Consider the following 19,428-nt stretch of genomic DNA (forward strand, 5'->3'; position numbering starts at 1 on the left):
ACTCCATTGGAGAGTCTCCTGAATCTGATAATTACCAGCGCTATTGAATTTCACTCTGGCGAGATCTGTCCTAGCTTCCCTGACAGGCTCCCCCGCTGCTGTGTGCGTTGAGCCCAGGGGACGGGGCAGGCCTGGGGCCCGCGAGGCGCACGGCTTTTGTACAATGCCCCCACCTGCTGGCTCTGCGCACCTGTATCCTTCCCCCAGCATCCGCCTGCCTGACCCCTGCTCTCCGAGCCCTCCCGCTCCCATCGTGGAGGCTGTCAAGGGGGCTCTGTTGATTTAGCTGAAATGAAACAGCCAGGACAGTCCTCATCATTCATCTCGCACTCGAGCAGGATTTCCAGCGCTCAGGCTGGGAGTTCCGCCTCTGCGGGCCTGGGAGGGGTGGGGGCAGCGGGGGGGCGCCCTCTCCGCAGCGCCGCGAAGCGGGATGGAGGCTCCAGGGCCCGCGCCCGCCTCCTGTCCTCGGGTGAGGTCGGGGGCGAGAGGGCTGCAGGGCATGGGCCAGTCTCCCTGAGGTGTGGAGGGCACTGGGATGGCTGGGGGACCTCAGACTCACCCTTTTCACCCTCCTCTTTGGCTGTGGCTAGAAGTGGGACTCCAGGCCCCAACAGTTTGCTTCAGTCCTGAGCCAAAAGGGCCTGAGGACGCCCTCCCCAGTGTCCCGAGGCTCGCTGGGCCCTGTGACTCAGGGCATCTCGCTTTGGCCAGTGCCCGCTGCCTTCCCTTTGCGCTGACTGTTTTCCTTTCTCTCCCCCCGACCCCCTGTCCGCACCCTGTAGGTTATTGCAGCCGACTGCAAGAGGGTCACAGTTCTGAAGTATTTCCTGGAAGCCCTTTGTGGACAAGAAGAGCCTTTGCTGGCATTCAAGGGTGGAAAATATGTGTCAGTGGCACCCGTCCCAGACGCCATGGGAAAGGAAATGGGAAGCCAAGAGGGAAAACAACTGGAAGATCAGGTACCGTGCGGGAAGAGTGTGCCGCGGAGGAGGAAGAATCACCCCTGTGGGGCCCAGCCCCGGCCTGCCCTGCAGCTCCCGCTATTTATAGCCGGTGTAGCTGTGTGTGCCTTGGGCGTTGGGGGATAATAGTGTACAGCCCTTGTCTCCCAAGTATACTTTGCTCATGCCCCTTCCTGCCAGTCTGACCTGGGTGCCTCTATCTTGTGCATTGTTATGAGTTCCAGATGCTGCTTTTAATGGTTGTCGGGGAGGGGGGGCCTTTAATAACGCACAGCTCTGGAGTCCAGGGAGAGGGGGCGGCGAGGGGGTGTCAGGGTTCAGTTTATAGCCATGGAGCTCAGCGCGGCACAGGCCTGAACTCCAGCCTCCAGCACACGTACAGGAAGAGCTGACATTGGCGCCCCGGCCCTCCCCTGCCTCTCACATCCTGATGTGATTAAGGAATTCTCCTCTTGTTTTTCTGCCCTTGCTTGTTCCTGTAGCCCTTGTTTCACTCCAGGCTCAGTGTGTGTGTTTAACGGCTCTGCCAGCCGCTCTGCAGGTTGACTCTTTCCTGGTGTTTAATCTTCCCTTTTGAAAGGCCAGGGAAACAGTAGAGGAGGGCAGAGGCATTCGGAGCTGGGAGCTGGGTGGCCCAAGCACTGCCCAGGCTCACTACACATCCGACTGGAAGGATGTGGAGGGAGGGTAGAAGAGGGCAGAGCCCTGCCAAGGACGTGGCTTCCCACCCGTGAGGTGCTGGGGGGTTTATGTGCCCTGGCCTTTGGCCAACTTGTCCCCAGGGGAGCTGGGGTCTGGGCACCAGCCACAGCATGATCCAGGCCCTTTCATCCCTGCAGTGTCTGCAGCAGGTGAAGTGCTGGAAAACCGGGGATGGGGGCAGGGATGCTGCAGGGATCCCCAGAGCACTGTGGCTGGCCTTGGTGGCGGACAAGCCTGGATTCCCCTGCCCTGTACGTGGGGCATTTGAGGACAGAGAGGCTGGGGTCTTGGGGCCCAATTCAGGGTCTCAGACCTGAGAACACCCTCACTGCCTTCCCCTAGTGCTCAGACCCTGGATCCCTTGGCCCCCTTAGTGGAGCCACCGCTACTGCTGGTTCCCTCAGCCGTTCAGCAGTGGCAGGCTAAGGCATGAGGTTTCCGGGCTTTCTCAGCTATGGGAACCTCCGTGAGCTCATTACAAAACCCAGGCTTCCTCATTCGAGTCCCTGCAGAGCTTAGCTTCTCAGGCTGGCGTGACCATCCCTTGACCCTAGGCAGGCGTAATCCAACCCAACTGCGCTGCCGACCTACATCTGCACTGCACCCACTTGGGCTCCCATGGATGTGCCTGCCCTCCACGCTGCTCCTTGCTTCCTGTGGGCTTGCCCATCCTGGAGGGTGGAGGTGAGGCCGAGGGCTGTCTTCCCCCGCCACAGGATGAGTGAGAGAGCAGCCTGTGTGCACAGTCCCCGGCTCTGTGAGAGCTAATCCAGGCTGGGGGGCTCCTGGGCTCCTCACTGGCCATCCTGATTTGTGGAGCGTCTGTCTGTGGTGCCAGACCCAGTGCTGACAAACCCTGAGCCTGGAGTTGAGGCTGGCTATGAGTGGGAAGGAGCTGATCTACTAACTGAGAGTGTTTCCTTGTGATTCATTCGGCTCAGCCCTGTGCAGGCCACGTGTACCCTGGCTGGGAACTCCAACAGGGCCCGTTGTGGGCAGTGTCTGGCGTGGACCCACAGGCACCTGTCATTGTTCCTACACTTTGGCCATGGTCTGGGAGGGCAAGTAGAGCCATTGGCAGGGGGCACACAGCTCGGGGCAGTCACAGGCCCGTGGGAGAGCTTGCTGTGGATTACCCAGTGAGAGCTGTGCATGTTCCCAGCCAAGCACAGGGTTGTACCACCAGGAGCAGAGGGGGCAGCTCAGAGGGCAAGCATGACCTGGGGCACAAGCCAGGGCATGGCGAGGTGAGGCCAGAGCCCTGCGTGCACGTTTTTGACAGGGCATGTACGAGACCTGTGAAACCTCCTGCCCAGGGTCTGGCAAGTCCTGCCTCGCCCAGCATCTTAAATCCAGATGGAGCGTCCTTTTGCGATGGACCCGATCCAGCTGGGCTGGGAGGGACGAGCTGAGGCAGGAGTCTCTGGGTGACATTCCCTGGTGTGTGCCAGGCAGAAAGGCAGACCAGAGCCTCACATTCCCTCTGTCCTTAACATCCCTGGGTCTGGTTCCATCAGTAAGGGCAGAAGACAGTGCCGGCCTGTATCAGGGCTTCTTAGCAGTGCTGCAGCAGCATCTAGCTTCGAGGAGCTTCTACCTTGAGTTGACAGACCAGGCAGCTCTGAGGGTGGGAGATGAAATGTCGTCCTCTGTCCTACAGGCCGACAGGAGCCCAGGCAGGTGACTGGCCCAAGGTCCAGCCAGGCCAGGAGCCTCTCCCGTATGTCCAGAGTCCCTGAGTAGTGCTCACCAGCATCAGATCTGGATTCCCTGGCCGCAAGGCCCCACTTGCCTGGCTGACAGCAGAGTTTAGGGTTTCCCTTGCCTTTTCTGTAGTGACTAGACCCAAATGTCCCCCATCATGTGAGCGACTAGCAGTGGGCAAATGTACCCAGCACGGTCTTCTCTGCTGGGGGTGGGCCATCCAGGAGAGGGTGTTCAGTCACCTGCTGCCCTCCAGCTCTCACCTGTTCTGTTCTGTTTCTGTCCGTCTGGGTTCTGTGCGTCAAGGAGGACGACGTGAGGGTTGAGGCGTTTGAGGATGACTCCGAGGCTGAAGGAAGTGGGGGAGAGCTTGACATCAAGGAGCTCCGAGCTAAGAAGCAAGTGCTAGTGCGGAAAGTAGCTGAGCAGCAGCGTCGGCAGGACAAGATCCAGGTAGGACAGGAGCAGCATGTCAGGGTGTCTGGGCAGGGTGAGCCAGTTGCCCCGTACACCTGGGGGGCCAAGCACGTGGCTCTCTAGCCTGGGCCTGCCTTCCTGGTCACCAGGCATCAGCAGAGCTCCCCCTTGGGTTTCAGTGGGGCCAGGCCATGGTTGGGGCAGAACTGGCGGAAACTTGGAGCAGTCCAGAGCTGGCTGAAGCTGTCTCCACACTGCTGTCCTCCATGGAGAGGTGCACACCCACACCTGTGTTGTGTGGGTCAGGAGTGATAGGGATCCCTTCAGTCGTGGGGCCCTGCCTCGCCATGGGGAACCTTCCTGTTCTCTGCGGGGACTTGACAGCATACTGCAGAGCTCCCATGAGCAGCGCTGCTGCCGTCAGCTGCAGCACCAGCCCCCTGTTGCCCTCGCTGTGGGCACATGGGCGGACCTGATCAACACAGGCTGTCCAACGGTGGCCCTCTGAGCCTGCCCCAGCTGGAAGCTGGGAGGTCAACTGGCCCAGCTGGGAGTGGGGGCCCGGCGGCATGAGCACTGGCCCTTTAAGAGCAAGCCCACATACATGGCTCTTGGCTGCTTTGGTTTCTCTCGGCCCCTCTTCCTCCAGCCTTGCAGCGCAGATGAGGATTTCTCAGCAGAGGAGAATTCTCCCCGGCTCCCCCTCCCCCTCACCTCCGCCCTCTCTAATGCCCAGGGCCCTTCACTTCCATAATTCTTCATTTTCCAGCCTTGAACGCAAGCCAGACACATCTGTCTGGCCATATGCGTGAACTCTGCCGTCTGTGCCGAGGTGGTTGTAAAACAGGGCCGCGGAAGGCCCTACTGGGAGAGCACACATGTGTACCCTCCAGCTATTGGCGCAGGGCCCAGAACCACTGCGCTTCGCCTTCCAAACCCACCCCAACCTCCTTGCATTTCCCACCCCCCTTTTTTTTCCTTCAATTTTAAAAAATACATATTGAGGCAAAGGTAGAAGTGAGCAAGAGGGAGGGAGGGGCTGCCCTGCACACCAGGCTATTAGTGTTGGCAGGTACCTGGGTCGCATTAATACAATAAGGAAGAAAGCGGCAGGGAGCAAGCTAGCGATCAGAGAGATGGGCTGTAAATTCAAGCGGCCTGAAGCCTCCCAGCCTCCCCAGGTTGTTAAGCCAGAGGTGTAAGCAAATTCCCCACTTCCCAGTGCTCTGCACAAACCCGGCAAACAGGAACTGCACATGTTTTTGGGAGGGCAGCAATCGCAGAGCCCCAGGCTGCAGCTCCCCTGTCTGTGCACAGTTTCCCTGGCGCCCAGGACTGAGGCTGCCCCTTCCACAGCAGTCAGGAGCTGCCGGAGGTGTCCCAGGTCTCTCCCCAGTGCACCCCTCCCCTCTTCCGGAGCTGCGCTGGGGCTGGGGCTGGGGCTGGGGCTTTCAGCCGGATGGAGGTCAGAATGTGGGTGTGGGCAGCACCGGGGGCTGCGCAGCTGAGGGCTGAGGTGCACTTGGAGCCTGACTGCAAGGGGTGGAGGAGCAGTCCTTGGGGGCTGAGTCAAGTCATGCAGCCCAGAGCTGGCTGGGAACAGACTGGAGAAGAACACGTGTGCAGGCCCCAGCCCTTGCTCTATGCGGGCACTGACCAGACAGCCTGAGTCAGGGGAGGGGCCGCTGGATGGGGCTGAGCTTCCCCCAGCCTCTCCCTGGCCTGTTCTCAGGGCCTGGGGTCACAGAGCTCCTGGGTCTTCCCAGAGAGATGCCCCTGCGCTCGCTGATAGGGACTCTCCCCTGATGCTGTGCTGCACTCTTCCTTGCGGTCTCACCGCATCTCTGCGCTCTGCACTGGCCTGTCCTGAGCGTGCCTCCCCTACCTGGGCAGGAGCCCATGCTTCTGCACAGTGCCACAGACAAGCAGCAGCTCCTTGCATCGTGGTCCCAGGGAGATACAGGGACTGGCACTGCAGTGCCGGAGATGCTCGTGGTCTTTGCTGCACCTGCCCTCCCATTCCCTCTGCGGCAGGGCAGGCCAACGGTTCCCTTGTGCATAGGAGCAGAGGTCCAAGGTACTGCCAGGGTCAGGCTGCCAGCGGCAGCAGGAAGAGATCTAGGGCTGAGCGCATTGCCCACGCTGCTGGGCCATCCTTTCTTCCTTCACCTCAGGGGCCTGCAGAGAGGGGCTGTCCTCACCCCATAGAGACACCACTGTGTGAGCAGCCCCACATCTGCTGGGCTTCTCTGGCTTAGCTTTCACTGACCCTCCCTGCTGCTCTGTCTGCTCTTGCGCATCGGGCTCTCTCTGCCCTTGCTGCCTCTGGGTCTCGTTTCCTGGGAGGGGCTGCGGGTGGGTGGCTTCACTCGCTCGACTGGCTTAGTTGCGTTCTCCCTGCTGAGCCCCTCGTGCTTCTGATCTCAGCGTCCTCTCTGCTGCGCTTCAGTCTGCTGCACTTCAGTCCCCTGCTTGGAGCTGCCAGTCCATTCACAGCTCTCCGCCCTCATTGCTAATGGGGGCCAGCCCCAAACCCCTGGCTCACACATGGCCTTGTCCTGTGCTACATTGCTGTGTGCCACTGCCCCTGTTTCAGGCTCTGCCACTGGATTGGTTCTGCATGGCAATACTGGCATGTAAGCCACCCATTTGGCCTGGAAACGTCTTGGGCAGCATCCAGAGTCTTCAGCCCCATGCGCCCTTTGTGCAATCACTGTCCTTTATTTTAGGAACCTGTTGCACCTGTCCCATTTGCCCTGAGGGGCTTATGAGACAAGTGCCTGTTTGTCATCCTGGTAGGGACAGGGGCTTGCCCCATGGCACTCGTCTTCTCTTGGGAGGCCAGTGGCCCTGCTGTCTCCTCTCAGTGACTTGTCCAGCTCAAGGTGCGAGAGGCACCTGGGCCTGCAGAGCTCAGCTTGGCTCCCCTGAGAGAGCAGGAGTAGCCCCTTGGCTTGTCCCTGCCAGGGGACCTCTCCATTGCGTCTCTGCGGCAGGAAAAGAGACGGGCTCCTCAGACAAGTCCTCCCTGGAGTGAGGCTTTCTGCCATGCTCAGTCTGCCCACCTCTACCTGCACCTGTGCATGCATTCCCACTCTCCCCTGCCCCGCATCCTCCAGTGCCGGTTCACCAGTCCAGCTGGGAGCCCCATTCCCATGTCTCATCAGGCCAGACCATTAGGGCCAGCTACCGAGCTGGGGCAGGTTGAGTCACAGACACACCTGGGAGCTGCTGTGTGCTGGGGGGAGCAAGGGTCACGTCCCCGCCAGGGCTCCAGTGGTGAGGGAGCTGGGCTGGCACGGGCAGACGTGTTCTCCCTTGCGACGCACCCACTGTGGCCCTTGGTACCCAGCCCCCTCCCTTGGCCGAGCCCTTGGTCCATGCTGTTCGGCGTCCCCTGTCCTTTGTGCCGCTGCTGTGCGCTGGGAGCGGTCGGGTTTCCTGAGCAGTTGAAAACATCCCACCTGAAACATAACAGGCTCTTCCTCTGGATGCTGCTATTGTTTTGCTCGGCATTACAGAAGCGGCTTCACTGGGCAGCCAATTATGACATGTCTTCCCAAAATAGCCTCCCCCTGTCCCCTCCAAGCACACGGAACAGCCGCCCCCTTAAGATGCAGCCACTCCTTTGTGGCGGGAGCGTGACTAACCTGCTAAATATAGCCCCAGCCCATTCACGCTTTCCACGGAGGAACAATGCGGCGGGTGCGCGCGCGCCGGCACGCACCTGCCTGGGAGCGGGTGCCTGCTGGTGCGGAAGGCGCACACCCACCCACGGCGGCTCCGCCACGGCGGCAGCCCGGCTCGCTACCAGGCACGGGGCACGTCTCCTCCTGGGGAAGACGCTGCCGACAAACCTTGGAACGAGGAAACCCTCGAGCAGAGTCTAGAAAGAGGCATTGTTCTTGGCCCCCTGGAAAATCCGCCTCCTATCCCCTGGAGCAGACGGAGCCGGAGCAGGCAGCGGCGCCACGGCTGCCCGGCTGCAGGGAGAACTGGACTGGCGTTCATGACCCAGCAAGGGCAGAGTGCTGGGTGCCACCCCAGCCCAGTCTACAGGACCCCTTCCTCCCTAGGCAAGACGTGGGCCTCTCCATGGCCGTTCAGTTCCAGGTAGCCGGCCGGTGGCTCCTCCCTGCCGCAGGGCACTGAGTGTCTAGAGGAGCTCCTGTATGTATGTGGGGTCCGACAGGGCCCTGGCCAAGGACAGCCCTGAGCAACTGCAGCCCCATGATGCGGCCCTCTTGCCAGGACATGGTGGCAGGACAGGCAACTGCTGCGGGACATCCTCAGGGGTCTGGCGGACTTGGGCAGAAATTTGGGACTTGGACATGGTCAGAAGCACCTGAGCTCAGAGCTGTCACCACGCAAAGGAGCCACCACCAGTCCAGAAGAAGCCGAGCACTCCCTGTGCTGCCTGGCCTCAGCAGCCCTCCTGTGTGTGCTCCCCACGGCACACGGGAGCTTCCGGCTTCTCTGCTGCTGCAGTGGAGCACTCGCTCGTTCCCCTTGCTCCGGGAACGCAGGCCAGAGCCTGGCTCCCCGCAGGCATCGGCCCGTCCCTGGGAGAAACAGCTGTGCTGCTCTCATGTCATCCCGTCCCATGTGATTTCCAGGGCCTTTGCACGTGGCCGGCTTCCCAGCTCCCAGGAGACTGGGACGGGTCATTACCATGCTTGAGCCATGGGGACAGGAAGTGATCTCTCAGGATTGCATGCCCGGCTGGCCGGAGCGGGGAGTGGGACCCAGGAGTCCGAGTGCCTGCTGCTTTCCCCCGACAGGGTGCGGCTCTCATCCCTGCGGCACCGGCTGAAGAGTTAATGTGGTCGCAGCTCCCAGTTGCGCACCCGCGTTCTCTTTCGTCTCTGGCGAAAGGCCAGCGAGAGGCTGCATGAATCACAGGCCACTCCCCTCCCCCCATACCCCCTTGGCCAGAGGCTTCTGCAGCCTTTTACTCGCACAAACAAAAATAAATCTCGCTGCCGGCCTCTGAACTCTGCAGAGGCGAGTTTCCCTCTGGCTCCCCGCGCGTCCTGGAGCTGCGAGAGGGGACTTGGCACGCTCCCCGCCGACCTCGCTCTTTCGCTCCCTGCGCATCCTGTGTCCTTCTCTCACCGGGCGGCCCGGGGAGCGGAATGGGACGTGACGACCGGCACAGGCGTCGCTCGCAGCTGCCAGGAATCTGACGGGTACGAGCTGTGAGAGCCAGGAGGGCAGATGCCACCCACGAGGGGACTGCGGGGTCTGGGGCGCGTTCCAGGGGCCATACCCGCAGGGCCGCGCGCACAGGGCATTGCCCTTGCACGTGGACCTGGGAGCACAAACTTGTCCGCCGCCTGAGGGGTCTTGGGCGCAGCTTGTATTCTGGCTTCACTGGGGCTGCTCTCTAATGGGACATGGGGCCTGGGCCTGGGCAGGGAGCGAGAGCCGTGTCGCTGAGCCTTTTTGCCATTTGCGAGGGCAAGTGGGGCTGCTGCTAGCAGCTTGCTGCCCAGCCAGAGGGGCCCTCAGTCATCGGAGCTTGGCAGAGCCAGGCACTTCCTCATGGGTCTCTGTGGGAGCAGCAGCCCCGTGCTCTCATGGCCACATGTGCAGGCAGGGGTAACAGCAGCAGCTGCCTAGTGGCGTTGGCTATCGGAGCTGTCCTGTGGCACCGCTTCCCTGGCCCAAAGGCCCTGCCTATCCGAGCTGCTTGTGCACTTTCCCTAGACCAGCAGTCCTGCTACAACTCCGCTGCAGCCACATAGCCCCTCTAGTATGGACACTGGCATGCCAGGATACAGGGCCGTATCCCAGATGCTGCCCAGTGCTCGGTATGCCTCTGCACGAGGGCGTTCTTTACACCCTGCCGGGGCGGCAGCTGCATGCCTGATGCCTGCAGTGCCATGGGGCTTTGCTGGAGGGTCAAACAGCTTCTGGCCCAGAGTCCCGCTTGCTGTGAGTTCCCATCAGGGTCTCCTGGCTGCTCTGGTCAGGGGTTCCCTGGGCCTGGCCCAACTCTTTCCTAACTCTCTCCTCTTCTCTGTGGGCTCTTGCAGGCTGTGCTGAAGGATCAGAGTCAGATGAGACAGATGGAGCTGGAGATCCGGCCCATCTTCCTGGTGCCAGACACCAACGGGTTCATCGACCACCTGAGCAGCCTGGCGCGGCTGCTGGAGTGCAGGAAGTTCATCCTGGTGGTGCCCCTGATCGGTGAGTCAGGCCAGGTGCATTCTCCCTGACCCTGCTCCCGCAGGAGCCTCACTGATCTGCTGCGGGTACATCCTGCTGTGGCACAGCCTGGGCCCATCCAGACCCCACTGTCACTGGTTGTCATGGCTAGCCTCGGGCCAGGCCCACCAGCAGCCACTTTGGAGATGAACTCATCTCCGTGCTGATGCTTGTGCTGGGGGCCCTCCTGGCCCCAGGACCCTGCTCTAGGGGTACCTGCCCTTTCCCCTGGTGCTGCCCTGCAGTGGGTCTCATGCAGGCATCCTCTGGTCCATGTCACTCATCTCCCTTACTGCCTGGTCCCCACCCACCGCGTGCGCTTGTTCCCCTCCCTTTGATGCATGTGGGGTGCCAGGGGCATTGGGTGTGGGAGGCAAGCGGGTGTTAAGCAGGATTTAGAGGGAATTTGGGAGGGAGCAGGGTGGGGGAATTGTTAAACAGTTGAAGCAGGGAGCTTATCCCCGCTGAGCCAGGGCTTAGACACAGAGCGATGGCCAGCCCGCGTCCCAGCGCCTAACACTACGCTGGCCCAGCCCTTTATTTTATCCTTATAAAGCTCGCAGCAAAGCAGCAAGCTGGTTCCCGTTATTGGTAAACACTCGCCCTGGCAGATAACAGCCTTGCTGCTGGGTGGTCTCCCGGGGTGGCGGGAGGATTTGCTGAGATGCCTTTGCTCTGATCATCAAACCACGCACTGAGTTCGAGGTAACGTTCCCCTGGCTGCTGTCACACTGGGACTGGGTAGCTGGAGCCCAAAGGGACTGAACCGCCAGCGCCAGCCTGCAGCCCAAGTTATCCTTTCAGACACAAAGGAGGTATCCTGGAGCAGGAGCAGGAGTAGGGGAGGTGCCTCAGGTCCAGAGCACAGAGTGGGCTGGCTGTGCTGCTGCCTTCATGGCCCTTGGAGCCCCAGCTCTTCTGGTGTGTGAGCAGCAGGTGTTGTTTTCTGCGCTGCTGTGTGGGCACATGCTCTGGGGGTGGGACTGTTTGACACCAACTCATGGCAGAGACAAGCATGAGAACTGTTAGTGTAGCGTGCTTAGAAATGGGCTGCCAGGAGGGGCCTAGCCTGACCCCTGTGCCATTGGCCCTGCAGGGCAGGCTTCTCCCCTGGTCATGCTCAGCAGGCCAAGTCCCTGGGAGGCTGGGGCACAGGGCAGGAGGGGAGTCAGAGTCAGCAACTGCTGTCCCCAGGAGGTGCTGCAGAGCCCTCGCGCTGTCTTGAAGCTGCGGCGCCCTCCTGCCTGTGCTGCTCCTCCCTGGTGGGGTGGCGCACATACTCAGTAATCGGACAAGGGTTGCTGGCTGGGGAGACCCAGAAGAGTGGCAAGGGGGGCCCTTGCCCGGATTGGGAACCCTGTAGATGCTTCAGCTTGGCCTCTCCACTTTGGGAACACCAGGGAGGGGCTGTCAGCCCGGCGGAGGTTGCTGAGCTAGGGGGGATGTGAGCTCCCCATTCACACCCCCTGGGAATTTTGGCATGCACCCTGCAGGGCAGCCTGGCTTCCTGGCTACTCTGGTGCAGTTCAGTGGACGCTCGCTCACCCACGCTGTTTCACCTGCCCCATGAGAGGAGCCACTGACCCCCTGCACCGGCTCCCAGCTCCACGAGGCTGCAATTGGCCAGTGCTGCCCTGACTCAGGCTGAGCAAAGCCACAAGACCAGCAGCCAGTCTAAGCCCAGAGCACGTGGGAGGGGGCCCTCCCCTCCTCAGTCCAGAGCACAGAAGCCGCAGCAGAACTCTCTGCCCCTGCGAACTTATTGCGAGCATCAGGGCTGGGCAGGGAGTGTCCCCTGCGGACCCCCTGCCCAGTGCCCAGGGCTCCCCTCCTGTGTGCTGCTTCCTGAGGGGCAGCAAGGGGTTAAGCGTGCAGCTTTCCCTTTGGTTTCTTTCTCTTGCTCTTTAACCTGCTCCATGCTCCTTGGGCCTGACCCTGCCATGGAGAAGCCAGGCCTAGTGCAGAAGCACAAACAAGCCTCCCCTTTGAAGCCTGTTTGGTTTGGAAGCAGGAAGGCTGATTTCGGGAGGGAATACCAGCTTTTCCTGTTTGATGTTCCATCTTAGCAGCGCTCCCCCTGAATCGCAGCCCTGCATTGTACGCACATGGCAGCACCGGGGCGCTGGGGCCAGAGCCAGAGGAGCAGAGCAGCTCCATGCAGCTTCGCCCATGTACCCAGGCAGCCAGTGCCAGGCTTGCCACAGAACTGAATGGTCACACGGGCTCCCTGCTCAGTGATTCACAGCACCGGGGAGAGGCCTCAGACCCCGAGCTCTCTCCCCAAGCCCCTGAGGAATGCATATTTCCCACTTGAACTCAGGGCTTGGCTTGGAGCTTGGAAAGAATCTCCAGAAATCAAGCCACAGCTCAAACACATGCTGTGCACAGGGACTCACTCTCACACAGGCCCCAGGCGCACTGGCACACATGTGTAAGTGGGCTGTTGCACATGCATGTGAGCACTTTTGTACAGAGACCTCACTCACACTTGCTCCTCATGGCAGCAGGAAGTGCCTTGAGGACAGGTGCTCTGTGGGGCTCTCCTGGGTGTCACATGCAGGTGGTGGCGGCCCCAGCCCAACTTTTGGGAGCAGCAAATCCCCAGTCTAGCAGTGCGGCAAGCAGGCCTGGGAGTCAGCCTGATCCTGGGCCAGGCGCGTCTTTGGGCCTGAGAGGAGCGTGCTGTCCCGGCCGCGGCGAGGTGCAGGGCAGGGAGAGTGCTGAGCAGCCTGCCTCAGTAAGGAGAGCTGTGCAGAGGGTGCGTGTTGCTGCTCCTCCCTGCCCCAGCCAGTCCTGCTGCAGACCTCGCTTCATGTGCCAGGCCTTCCCAGAGAGCAGTGCGCAAGGACGGCCTTCTCTCAAGCCACAGCAAGTCGGAGGCTAGGACCAGTAGCTGCAGTGGTGGCAGTAGCCTCAGGAGAGCTGCAGGCTGCTGCGCAGAAGCTTGGTGGATAGCTATAGCGGTCAGTCATCCTGTGGGGTCGGGAATCAGCCCTTGGAGACTGGGACTAGGAGATGGGGCTAGATGGCCCAGCCTGCCCAGTCCAAGAGACATTGCAGCCCCTCACCAAAGTCTGGCGCTTTCTCTTGCCCACAGCCAAGGCCTGGGGCAGGGTAGGAACGGGGCAGCTTGGTGAGTTCTAGCTGAAGCAAGAAGCTTGTGATTCTGGAAAAAGCATTTAAGAGGGGATATGTAGCAGTCTTCAAATACCTGAAGGGCACTATAAAGAAGAGGGAAAGCACCTTTTCTCTCTCACTGCATAGAGGGCATGGACCAGTGGCTAGAAGTTGTGGCAGAGGTGGTTTAGACTGGGTGTCAGGGAAAGCTGCTTCACTGTTAGAACGGTGAGGCTGTGGAAAAGATGCCAGGGAAGCTGTGGACTCGCCGTCTCTGGAGGTGCTCAAGAAGAGGCTGAACAGGCACTGGTCAGGGATGATCTAGGCATAGCCAGGCCTGTGTTCTGCCATGGGAATTTCCCAGGCTTCTGGGCGTTGCTGGTTGCCCCCCCCGCAGCAACGTGTCAGGGTGTTTTTTAGTCTCATTCAGAAGCACTGGTTGCTATAGCCCAGGCTGGGGTTTTGATGGGGTGCGCCAGTGCTTCTGCCTGGAGCAAAGCCAGAGGTCTCTGGCTAGAGGGTCTTGCCCCTCCACTCAGGGTCTGACCGATCTCTGTATTTAGAGTCAAGAAGGAATTTGAACCCATGGCCAGATGGGTACAGGCTGTCGGGTTTTGCCCTCCTTTTTGGTGTGGGGCATGGCCTCTACCTAGGAACTCTTGAGTGTATCTTAACCTTTTATAGAAGCAGGACGCTGGCTGCTGTGGTCTCCCTGCTTTCCCTGTGGCAGGTTTGGGTGCTGTCTGTGTAGTGTCGGAGTTGACCGCGGTCTTAGGTAGAGTTTAGATTATCGCCTGTCTAGGATGGTCTGCACAGGGTTGATCCTGCCTCAGGCAGGGGGTTGGAGGTCCCTTGCAGCCCTTCTCTCTGACTCTGTGATGTCTCATTACTGTGTGCACCATGGTAGCACCTTAGGACCTCGCAGAGGGCAGAGTCCTGCTGTGCCAGGTGCTGTACATGCATCACAGTGAGATGCTGGATTGCTCATGGCCTGGCCTGGCAGGCTCTGGGTGGGGCGGGGGCAGCACCACTCTCCTCCTCTTCCCACATGCTGACACAGGCTTGCTCCTCACCTGAGGCCTCAGCCGCAGGGCCCCCATTGTGAGCGGCAGGCAGCTCCCCTGTCTTGTGCTGACTGCCCTGTGCCCTTTGTGTGTGACAGTGATCAACGAGCTGGACGGCCTAGCCAAGGGCTCGGAGACGGAGCACCGTGCTGGGGGCTACGCCCGCCAGCTGCAGGAGCGAGCCAGGAAGTCCATTGAGTTCCTGGAGGGGCGCTTTGAGAGCCGCGACAGCTGCATGAGGGCCCTTACCAGCCGTGGCAATGAGCTCGAGTCCATCTCCTTCCGCAGTGAAGACACCACTGGCCAGCAGGTAAGAGGCCCTGGACCAGCCCCGGAGCATGCATCTGGGACGGAGCCAGAGCCCCCCAGCATGGCTGTGCTCGGGCTGAGCGGGAAGGGCTCCCCAGTGACGTGGCCTTGGTCCTCACTGAGTGCGAGGGGGTGGCTCTGGTAGCCCGGGGCGTGGGGTGAGCATGGAAGGGGGTGCTGCAGCTCTGCATCCTGATGTGGGAATATCGTCCTTCCTCCTAGGGCAACAACGATGACCTGATCCTGTCCTGCTGCCTCCATTACTGCAATGACAAGGCCAAGGACTTCATGCCAGCTAACAAAGGTACTGGGTTCGAGCTCCTCCTCTGTCATGCTGGTCTTTGCTTTCAGGGCCCTTCATGGTCTGTCACCTGCCTGGTCGATCTTCAGCCATGCCCCTCCCTGCTTCCCCTGTGCTGCACCTTACCCCCGGGCATACACCCACAAAGCACCTCAGCCCCCTCCTTAGAGTACTCGTCTGCTGCAGTGCCTGCCGAATGCTTGGTAACAGGCCGGCGGCTGATGCAGGGAGACCATTGCTAGTCATCTGCCTGGCCTGGGCCTTTCTTTAGCCGTGTCTGCCCTGTGCCCAGCTGTCATTTCTAGCTATCTGCTTGCACCAGAAGCTGGACAGAGCGCCTTGTTCTGGCAGTACAGCACCAAGTGCACCACAGCTCAAGTAGAGTCAGTGCTTGACTGAGCGTCTAGTCACAATGGCGGTGATGGGAAGGAGGGCAGGGCTGTCTCTGCAGGGCTGTCTGCCCCTACTCACTGGGGCAGGCAGTGCCCCCCTCGCAAGAGGCTTGCAGTGGCCAGAGCCTCCGTGAGCAGTTTCCAGGGGCTGCTGGGCTGGGATTGCATCAAGCCCCGTTTGTTAGCACAAATTCTTAGTAGCTTAACTTGTCAGAGACACAGAACGGCCGTCACCAGTGTTTACGTGCGGACGGGGCCGAGCTCTGGAGTCGCGGATTATGGCGGATGGGCCTGACAAGCTGACGGCCTCTGGTTTGTAACAAGCTGCCGCATCACGGAGCTCAGCAGAGGATGTTTATCATTACGCGTGTCGGAGAGTGTCCACACAGAACCTCCGAGCCGGCTCCCAGCAGGGCCTGGCCCGTGGCCCGTCCCTCCCAGCCCAGCAGATCCCAGCCGCGCTCCCCACAGCCCGCCTTTCCAGCTCAGCAGATCCCGGCCGCGCTCTCCCTACTTCCCCCCCAGCTCAGCAGATCCCGGCCACGCTCCCCACAGTCATCCCCTCCCTTCCCCTCCCCCCCACCAGCGCAGCAGATCCCTGGCCCATGTTAGGCTCCCATGGCCTCTGTTTTTTCCATCCAAGTCCTGGCACGGAGGCGCTGTGTTTCCTGTGCTCATAGGAACAGCTCTGGTCACAGGGCCCAGCTGCTTACACATGCCCCATATGCTTCCCCCACTCTGCACATGGAGCCCTTGCTCCCGCCCCAGGGTGCAGGGTGGCTCCTCCAGGGGCAGGGGCATGCGGGCTGTTCCTTGGGGTGCAGCTCGTTCTGTCTGTCTGAGCTGAGTCCGCCAAGCCAGCGGTCGTGGCCTGTCCAAAACCACTTAAATTCAGGGCAGGGTTTGGATCTCACCGTGAGAGCGCAGGGAGCAAAGCAGCCATGTCCTGGGAGAGCTCAAGTCAAAACTGCGTCCTGGCCCCCGAGACACCTCCTGCGCCTGCTCTACATGTCTCCCCTCTTGGCTGTTGACCAGGGCCCCTCACAAAGGTGCTTCTGGGCCAGGGGAGGGCAGGGGACACATAGTTGGACAGGTCTGGTGTGCAAGGGCCCCTCCCCAGCCTGGCCTGACTGAGGGCTTCTCCCAGTCTGCCTGGAAGGAGCTTCATGCGGAAGCCATGAGGCTCGAGTGGAGCTGACCCTGGGGGCGTCTCATGAGCAAGAGCCTGGAGAGGCAGCCTTGGCCAGGCGAGAGGGGGTGCCCGTGTTTCACAGATGTTAGGGTCGGAAGGGACCTATTAGATCGTCGAGTCCGACCCCTGCCCTGGGCAGGAATGAGCCCATGTTGTGTACATGTACTCAGGAAAGCCCAGAGCCCTTTCAAGGCTCCAGCAGCACAATCCCTGGGTCCAGCACATGCCCACAGTGGGGAGATCGCCAGCACAGGGGCGTGGGAGGCTGCACAGGAGGGGGCCCCAGTGCTGTGGAGCAGAGGGCAGATGACAGCGCTTTGGCTTGCAGCTGTGCCAGCAAGCCTGGCTCCCTCTCCCCACTCTGCCGCAGGCACTGGCACCTCAGCCCTGACCCCGCAAACCTCCCATCTCCATTCCAGATGACCCAATCCGCCTGCTGAGAGAGGTGGTGCTGCTGACGGATGACCGGAACCTGCGGGTCAAGGCGCTGACCCGGAACGTGCCCGTGCGGGACATTCCCACCTTCCTGAAGTGGGCCCAGGAGGGTTGAGCGCGTGCGGGCAGGAGAGGCCGAGTGAGTACCGCAGCGCGTGGCCCGTGGGACCGTGGCGTTTGAGGCAGGCTTTGCAACACGTCGCCTGCCACCCGCCCACCCGTGAACAATAAATGCCACGTCTTCACCCCCTGGGATGGCCGTGCTGCCGTGGGGCAGGCGCGCTGGGAAGGTCGTTGCTGCCGATGGTTCGTACAGAGGCTGGAGCACTGAGGCTCAGGTGAAGCCAAGCAAGTAGGCGCTGTGTCCCAGAAGACTTTGGGGTGAGCTCTGGGGTCAGTCTCGCAGCCTCTGGCTCCTGATGGTTTCCTTGAGGGCAGCGAGTTAACAGCAGGGGCTGTCCCCCCCAGTGCTTACCTTGTGTGTGGGGCGCAGGGGCAAGAGTGACCTGTTGTCCTAGCCCCTCCCAAAGAGCAGGACCCTGTGGACAGGCTGGGGCTGCCCATGCTAAAGCAGACCCTGGTCTGTGGGGTCAGACTCTCCCCTGCTGCCATCATCGCCATCTCACCCCCTTGCTGCTTCTGCTTCCTCGCAGCGCTGCGCTTTCCTTTGGGTCCCAGTTGCACCCTGGGGCAGGACGGGGTTGGGCCTGGGCAAGCCCATAGGCTGCCCTTCTTCCTGGCAGCAGAGTCTGCCTGGAGCTGATGAGCGTGGGGCTTCTCTCTCCCTTGGGAGATGCCCTTGCCCCCGTGAGCCCTGGAGCACCAGGGCGTGAGGGCCCTCTTCCCCCGGTCTGCGGGGCAGCATCATCACTGAGGCACCATCGCCCTGCAGCTGTTCCTGCCCCTCTGCTGTGCCTCTCCCCATGCCAGACACACTCCTGCTCCCTGTCCCAGATCCCTCTTACACTCCTTCGGGCACTCAGGCAGTCGGCTCCGACTGACGTTAGGCTGCAGTGTCCTGGGCATCGTGGTGGGATCACTAGCTGCTGCCCCATGGACCCCGAGGGTGGGGTCAGGCCAAGTGGGATGCTCTGTTTCCCTGGGGAAGACCGGGGTCAGGCCAAGTGGGATGCTCTGTTTCCCTGGGGAAGACCCCTATGTCCAGCAAGGAACAGGTAACAGACTGTCCAGCAGTGTGCAATGTGGCTGCTGCTCAGGGGGCCTTGTTGCCTTGTGTGGGAGGCCTGGCACCAATGCCACCCTGAAGGTTTCCCAGCATGTGGGTCCTGCACCCCAGACCCCCTCATGGGGTAGGGGCTTCCCTGCAGCTGGTTCATCTCTAAGCTGGAGCACACTGCAGGCACAGAGATTGAGAGGGGCTTCAGCCCCTGGCTGCCCTCCGCAGCGGTCACGTAGCAGTCCCTGGCCCAGCCCCTGGCACACCCCAGCACTACGGAAGCAGTATGTCTGGACCCCTGGGGCCTGAGCTGCCCTCCCGGTCCTTCCCCTTCTCTGCTCTCAAGCACAGGGGCCTGTGGGAGAGGCGGCAGCAGGCCTGAAAGCAGCTCTTCTTGCCTCTCTGGGCTCGGGCTAAACCAGCTTGAGCAGGGCGCTGCTGAGGGCAGTGGGGAGCAGCCCCTGAGGCTGCTGTGCTGGGCAAGGGGCTTGTCTGCTTCATCTGCCTGTGCTGCCTGGGGCCAGGGAGGGGACCTGGATCTGTGGCACTACGGTGCCCTGGCAGGGTGGGAGGGGTTCTGCTTGCTCAGCTGCTTGCTTTGGAGGAGTCCTGGCCTCCTCTTCACCCGACTTCCTGTCCCCAAGCCCACCCCAGGGGCTGACTAGTCCAGGCAGAGAGGGGCCCCGTGGTCAGGCAACGAGCCCTCTGGCTTTGGGCTCCTGAGTGACAGCTGCTTGGAGGCTGCAGCATCTGCTGGGGAGAGCGCGGGCAGCACACATCACTGGTGCATCAAAGGGCATTCGATTCCGGACCACGGCCAGGATCCTGCCCAGCTCAGACCCTGGAGACCGAGGCCAGGCAGCTGGACTTCCACCACAAGGACCTTGCTGGGGGCTCTGCCTGGGACGTGCCAGCCCAACGCAGCTGCACAGACCTGCACACCCAGAGCTGCAGCATGGATCCTTCTCCCCAGCCGTACAGGATGGCCGTGCAAGAGGACTCAAGGAACACCCTGCACCATAGAAAGAAAGCCAAAGCCCCCTAGGCTTGGCAGGGCAGGACCAGCTCTGAGCAGGGGCTGCCTCCGGACAGTACTGGCCCCTGGGCCTGGACTCTTCCCTGGAGACAGGGACTAGGCATGCAATTGCTGCTCCCCCGACCTTGTGTTTGCAGCTTGGGAAGGGCGCCCTGACACCAGCTGTGGGTAGTGGCTCTGGCAGCAGGCGTCCAGCTCCTTCGTTCGGGGCTGAGCTGTGCCTGTGCCTGCCAGCTGCGTGCAGAGCATCAGACCCAGGGGTGGGAGGGGAGGGGCTGGTGAGGTCTTGTGCTGTTTTGTTTAGAGGTTTTAATAAATTTTGCTACCAAACACTCCCTGTGCTCTGCCTCGTCTTGTCCCCTCGTGGTCAGTCCCAGCTCCTGTGTCTATATGGGGGGGGGGGGGGG

The 19,428-nt window shown here is 61.2% G+C and overlaps 1 protein-coding gene across 1 annotated transcript in view; it reads left to right on the forward strand.

Moving 5' to 3' along the window:
* The window catches only part of LOC109293387 (telomerase-binding protein EST1A-like), a 72,779-nt gene extending 54,866 nt beyond the window's left edge, over nt 1-17,913 (forward strand). Inside the window, exons 5-10 of the mRNA XM_019511279.1 lie at nt 786-962; nt 3,678-3,824; nt 9,827-9,980; nt 14,278-14,489; nt 14,711-14,792; nt 16,793-17,913. Coding sequence (XP_019366824.1) covers nt 786-962; nt 3,678-3,824; nt 9,827-9,980; nt 14,278-14,489; nt 14,711-14,792; nt 16,793-16,923 — 903 coding nt within the window. The 3' untranslated portion in view covers nt 16,924-17,913. The remainder of the gene's footprint in view (nt 1-785; nt 963-3,677; nt 3,825-9,826; nt 9,981-14,277; nt 14,490-14,710; nt 14,793-16,792) is intronic.
* Nucleotides 17,914-19,428: the final 1,515 nt, after the last annotated feature.

The sequence above is a fragment of the Gavialis gangeticus genome, unplaced genomic scaffold (genome assembly GCF_001723915.1).
Source record: "Gavialis gangeticus isolate Ggan-Ray unplaced genomic scaffold, GavGan_comp1, whole genome shotgun sequence".
Classification (NCBI taxonomy): Eukaryota; Metazoa; Chordata; order Crocodylia; family Gavialidae; genus Gavialis; species Gavialis gangeticus.